This window comes from Verruconis gallopava, assembly GCF_000836295.1.
Source record: "Verruconis gallopava strain CBS 43764 unplaced genomic scaffold supercont1.252, whole genome shotgun sequence".
In the NCBI taxonomy this organism is placed as follows: domain Eukaryota; kingdom Fungi; phylum Ascomycota; class Dothideomycetes; order Venturiales; family Sympoventuriaceae; genus Verruconis; species Verruconis gallopava.
This window is the reverse complement of record NW_015622388.1, coordinates 1-5,363: the sequence shown is the minus strand read 5'-3', so window position 1 is coordinate 5,363 and position 5,363 is coordinate 1. Positions and strand designations below refer to the sequence as shown.

The following is a 5,363-nucleotide window of genomic DNA, read 5'->3' as shown; positions in this document are numbered from 1 at the left end:
CATGAAGATGGGGCCAGGGTAGGATTGAGGACAGGGATGTCAAGGGTTAGGAGATGATGGGAGTATAAGAAGGATAGGGTATGGCTTGTGGAGGACAAACGGAGAGGGGGAGAAACCAGCTTTATCTGCTTTGCTTTGTCTGCTCTGCTTTGTCTGCTTCGCTTCATCTGCTTTGCTTTGCCTGCTTTGCTCCTCTTGTTTCAATTTGTATATTTTATCTTACTTACCTAATACCACCAACTGCTTCACACCTATCTTATCTGCTCAGCTGACTCCTTGCTCTGAAGCCCTCAAACCTCAGGATATCCCTATCTCCTACCACGGAGCGGCCTTTACAACAAGTGTCCTGAGCTCCTAAGGGTTGGTCGGCCCCAACACCTTTACATAAGGCAACAGAATGGTGCCTATCACGTGTCATAGGGGTGACCCCGTGAAACCTTTAAAGAGTATTTTATTACCGCAAAAAAGGACTTTGGCCATATCCAGAAACATATAACACCAGGAGAGATAGCTAAAGCATTATCTAGATAAATACATCTGGATATATCTCTAATATTCTGGAAAGCCTTCCCGCGTAAACCAAAGTATTATCTATAGTTGTCACGGGGTCACCCCATGACATGTGCTAGTCACCATCCTATTGCCTTGCCTGAACCCAGTGACAGCCAACCAGACCCTCTAATCCTAATTAGGAAATGCGGACAAGGCTCCCTTTCTATATATTTGAGCAAGAGTTATTCCAAAGCTTTTTCTCCTTCATGCAACGTCTTGATCCTTGTACAATATCCTAGTACAACACGGCCAGGTAGATAGATAACAATCTCATCTCTTCATCTCACATGATAACTTGAGTGGATCACTTCTAGCGGTTCCGTGACAATAGTCCAGCATACGAAAAAGATGCTTAAAGATCCCACTTTAACAGGATATTATATAAGTTTTGTTTAATGAAGTCCTTGCATTACTTCCCGAAATTGCGCGCCGGTGTAACGATCCTACCTGCCTATTTAGAGAGTCTGAGAAAGCAGGATGTATAATGGTAAGCAATGACCTTAAGTATTCAACTCATTTTCCCTGTACTTCCCTTCATTGATTGATCGATTGCTCTGCTGGTAGATTAATTGTCCGACTCGTGGCTTGGTTGTCTGAGTATGGTGTTATGTGTGAGGTGGTTTTCAAGTTAAGCATTCACTAATCAAGTTCAAAGCATGGCGACCTGATATGCAACCGGAGAGCGACACTATCGAATTGCTATGTTATTGTTCTAATTGACACACTTTATTCCTCACAAAAGTTTGCAGTTCTTGTGCGTCAGGAATTCCCTTCTTCAATTGCTCCCACTTTTCAAAGGCTATGTGCCTCATCAATTCTATGAAAGGCAAGTTAACGTTATAACTGGTAAAGTTAGATCTTTGGGATTAGTAGATGACGCGGCAGTGTAGCTAGGTGATTTGGAGACAGGTCGGACCGATTTGGGAGTCCACCACCGGTTCCACCACATTCGGGTGACGGTAGCACCGGGATAGACCCAGGCACGAGCACTCTGATAATAAGTAGTCCGGCTATTGTTATTGCTCCCCCTGGTATCACCTACAGAAGTGATGGAAGATACTCTAACAATTTACTGAAGATCTTGCCCTTAGTTAAAATAATAGTGATCTGTAAGATGCTCTTAGCGTTATTATTATATTGGTCTATAGAAGCTCTATCAGCTATACTTAAGCTCGATATTTTAATCTTATACTCTAGTAGAAAAAACCGAAACTTTATGAATAGCTTAAGTACATAACTTAACCTATATTTCTATACTCTCATAAAGTTTCCGGAGTAGTCAGTAGTGGCGGGGGTTCTAAATTCGGGTATGGCATTATTATTATCGTTAGGGCCTGATTTTGGGCCTCTGGGCGCAAATCCTTTTATACCCCTCATAAATGAAACAGATCCACTTCCCAGAATATTTGGGCGACCCTCTGCCATCCAAGCTTCTTTCAAAGTACTGACTCTATTATACGGAAAATGATTGCGCGACATTGGTTTAAACACGGCATTCTCTGGGTCCTTATAATCACGTTTCTCTGCTCTGCCGCTTTGGTCCTGGAAGTTTTGACATCTCAGAACAACATCAAAGCCGGAATTGCAACATTTCAAGTAAGTAGCTCCTCCAGTTCATTAAATTCCTAGTAATTGAAGCAACAGTTCAACGTCACGGGTATCGCCTCTGCAGCCCATGTCCCGAAGGCCAAGTTCAAACGTATCTCCGAGCCAGGTATCATTCAATCACTCCAAGGCGGCATCCAAAGTGCCGCTGCTGGAGTTGCGACTGAGATTCCCGCGGCGATAAGCCAAATTCAAAGTGCAGCAAGTACCCTAAGTACTGCAATTCCAAGCTCGATCGAAGCGCAGATACCTCAAAACTTGTCGCTTGGCACCAAGGAATTTTGCATTGGATTACCTCACAGCGTTTCCTGCCATAGTTTGCCTCTTAACATCTCCAGCTTGATTCCAACTGATGTGCAGAAGTATTTCCAACCTGAGTGGAACGACATTGAATCCCTTAGCAGTGCCCTGAAGCAAATCACGCCCACAGCCATATATGGCTCCCTACTGCTAGGTTTGGCACTAATGCTTATCATGGCAGCCATGACAATATGCTCAATGTTTCTGCCATTGATCTCTCTGTCGAGCATATTGGGATCGAAGATTGTGAAATTCAGTGTTCTGCTTCTACTGGGAACGATATGTTGTGTTCTTTTCATCGCACCCGTCGTTATCTTGAGTATATTAAACTCCAAAGCCAGGCAGCTGCCGCCCTGGATTCAAGCTGAGCACGGAGAGGTGGGTGAACTCACAGTTTGGAGCCTAGGTCTGGCTGGTGTTGCAGTAATAGCTAGCATACTATCCCCTATTGTGTTATGAGTTTCGAGAAGGGATGAGAGGGGAGCCGTGAAGAGCATTAGATTTTAGTCCAATAACTTATATGAAATAAAGCTTCAGAAAATACGCCATTGCATTGAATGAGAATTAAATGGCAATGAAAGCTCACTCACGAGTAGAGAATCGCACAGACAAGAGAGTGGTAGTCAATTTAGAGTTGAGTTGTCTATGAGCGCATCGGCCATTGTTTCACACGGTGAAACAAAACGTGGGACAAGCAAGCCACGATCGCGGCTTGGATTGTGCACAGATATTGATGTTACATTCTCAAAGAAACAATGAAACACTTGCATTCAACTAGCTCTCGAACCTACTCTAGCGCCATATCCTTCAGTTGCTGAAACGAAACGACTCCAACGTCTAAGAATGACTGCGCCATATATGTTATAAAGCACCAGATGATGAAGAAAAGCGAGGTGGAGGTGAGCGCAGTGGTGTTGAGACATTTCCGGAGCTGCATGAGGTTGACGTACATTTGCGGACTGGCTCCAGGAACTACTGGCAACGAGGTCTTCTTTGCTAGGCCACCGTAAAGCCATTCCACTGCAGCTGGCGCCGGCAGATCCAACTCAATGCGCCAATTGTGGAGGAAGACGACTCCTGGTTCCACAAGACATAAGCCTTGAAAAATTCGTAAGACTTCTTTACGGTTGCGGAAGATAAGTGGAACAGAGGCCTTGTTGTAGATTTTCTGAACATGGGCAATGTTTTCCCGCTCAGTTGGATGGCCATCAAGTGTGTCGTGTGTCATCGCGACATAGCTATCGTCGCATATCGTAGATTGAATTGATGACATGATGTGCGTAAGCTCTGCATCCGTCAAGAAACAGGCCACACACATCATCAGGATTCCAACAGGTTCTGCGAAGTCAATCAAACCGATGAGATTGGGGTGCTTGAAGACGTCGTTAGGCTTGCGAATGTCGGCGCAGATGATGATGGCTGTTCCATTCGTAGCGAGAAGTTTGCTTCCTTCCTCAACTACCGATGGGTTTTGGTCTACGTATACAATCTTTGCTGTTGGTTCGACCAGTTGAGCAAGCTCATGGATATTATCTGTAGTGATATAGCCAGAGCCAATATCAATAAATTGCTTGATTCCATGTCCAAGCATATACCTTATGCAGCGACGAAGGAACGAGCGATTCTCTTCTGCAACTCTCAGAACATCAGGCATAGCCTTCTGGACTTCAATTGCAGCTTCCTTATCGGCAATTGAACTGTTCTTGCCATCGAGAAAGGCATTGTAAATCCCAGCGACATTGGGCGTCATTATGGGGGTGTCGTGCATTTTCCCTTCTCGTGGTGATTGTAGCAGAGGTATAATCTCCATAGTGGAGTGTTTAGAAAGGTTTTTGAATTGGAATGGGTACTTTTCTAGTGAAGTTTGTACTTTGCTTTGCTCACACAGATTATCGGCTGACTTACCTCGCGACTTTATAGTTGACCTAGTCTTGTCTTGGTTATAAATACAGTCGTCCGATGATTTACGGTGCGTTAGACAGCCAATAGCAAGAGTATGCTAACACGCATCCTAGTTGGCATGAAACACTGGCAATGCTTACAGGTCTTTGCTTACTCGGCAGAGCAGCGCTACGCCGAGTGTTCCGCTATGCAAGACTATCCAATCGAATGCCTCTTGCCAACTGGGCAACAAGTCAGCCGAGAGCTCTACGTTTCAAGTTTTGCTGGGTGTTGGGGAGTGCATGTCTCCAGATTTAGATCGCAGTACGTTAGGTTCGCACGTTGTTGGGTTCTCAGTATGTTGGGTTCACTGCCTCGTTTAGTGCCTTGGCGAACCCCACATGGGCCAGGGTGCTCTGGATCGCGCTGCAGATACAATTCACAGCCTCAAAACGCAAGGCCCCAACCTTAAATTGCGCCACCTCCACAATCCGCATGTTTACCTTCCGATTGGTTGATTGCTTCATTAGCCTAGCCTTGTGATCTACCTGACGTAGCCACGGCTGTCGGATCCAAGCCGTTCCGCTGACAGTGCTGCTGGTCGCCTTGCCAAAATCATCTCATAAGCAAGCGTCGTCGGATGGCTGAAGGTCCGGCTAGGCAATGGCTTTACCAAAGGCCAAAATCGGGACACTGAAGCACTGTATCCACAAATCCTTCACACTCGAAGTAAGGGGCGATTTGTACCTAGATATCGTGACAATATGCCTGCCTTATTATGATTATGAATCTTGGGTTTGAGAACGTTTCAGAATTGACTACAGACGAGTATCTAATTACAAACTGCTTGTACCCTTAGCCCTCAATAAACTGACCAATCCCGCATCGTAGAATAGCACTCATCTTACACGAGAACGAGAGCGGCAACATTGAACACGAGAAATGGAAGCATTCTAGGCATGTTGATGTGACTATGCGACTTATTGTCGCCTGTCAAGACTGTGAAAGCCGTGCGAGGGGGGGGG

At 45.3% G+C, this 5,363-nt stretch overlaps 1 protein-coding gene across 2 annotated transcripts; it reads right to left on the bottom strand.

Moving 5' to 3' along the window:
- Positions 1-3,032: 3,032 nt before the first annotated feature.
- PV09_09830 lies at positions 3,033-4,671 on the bottom strand. 2 transcript variants are annotated; one of them, XM_016363976.1, is made up of 3 exons: positions 4,500-4,671; positions 4,363-4,387; positions 3,033-4,311 (listed from the first exon to the last, which is right to left on the bottom strand). In XM_016363976.1, exon 3 carries the CDS (start codon positions 4,265-4,267, stop codon positions 3,245-3,247), a length of 1,023 nt encoding a protein of 340 aa, XP_016208197.1. In that variant the 5' UTR covers positions 4,268-4,311; positions 4,363-4,387; positions 4,500-4,671; the 3' UTR covers positions 3,033-3,244. The 2 variants fall into 2 exon arrangements, with proteins under 2 accessions (XP_016208197.1, XP_016208196.1); XM_016363975.1 differs by having other exon boundaries at positions 4,363-4,671.
- Between the last annotated feature and the right edge of the window lie 692 nt (positions 4,672-5,363).

Excerpts from the sequence above, each read along its gene's own strand:
- PV09_09830 (XM_016363975.1), bottom strand. The coding sequence starts at position 4,267 with ATGGAGATTATACCTCTGCTACAATCACCACGAGAAGGGAAAATGCAC.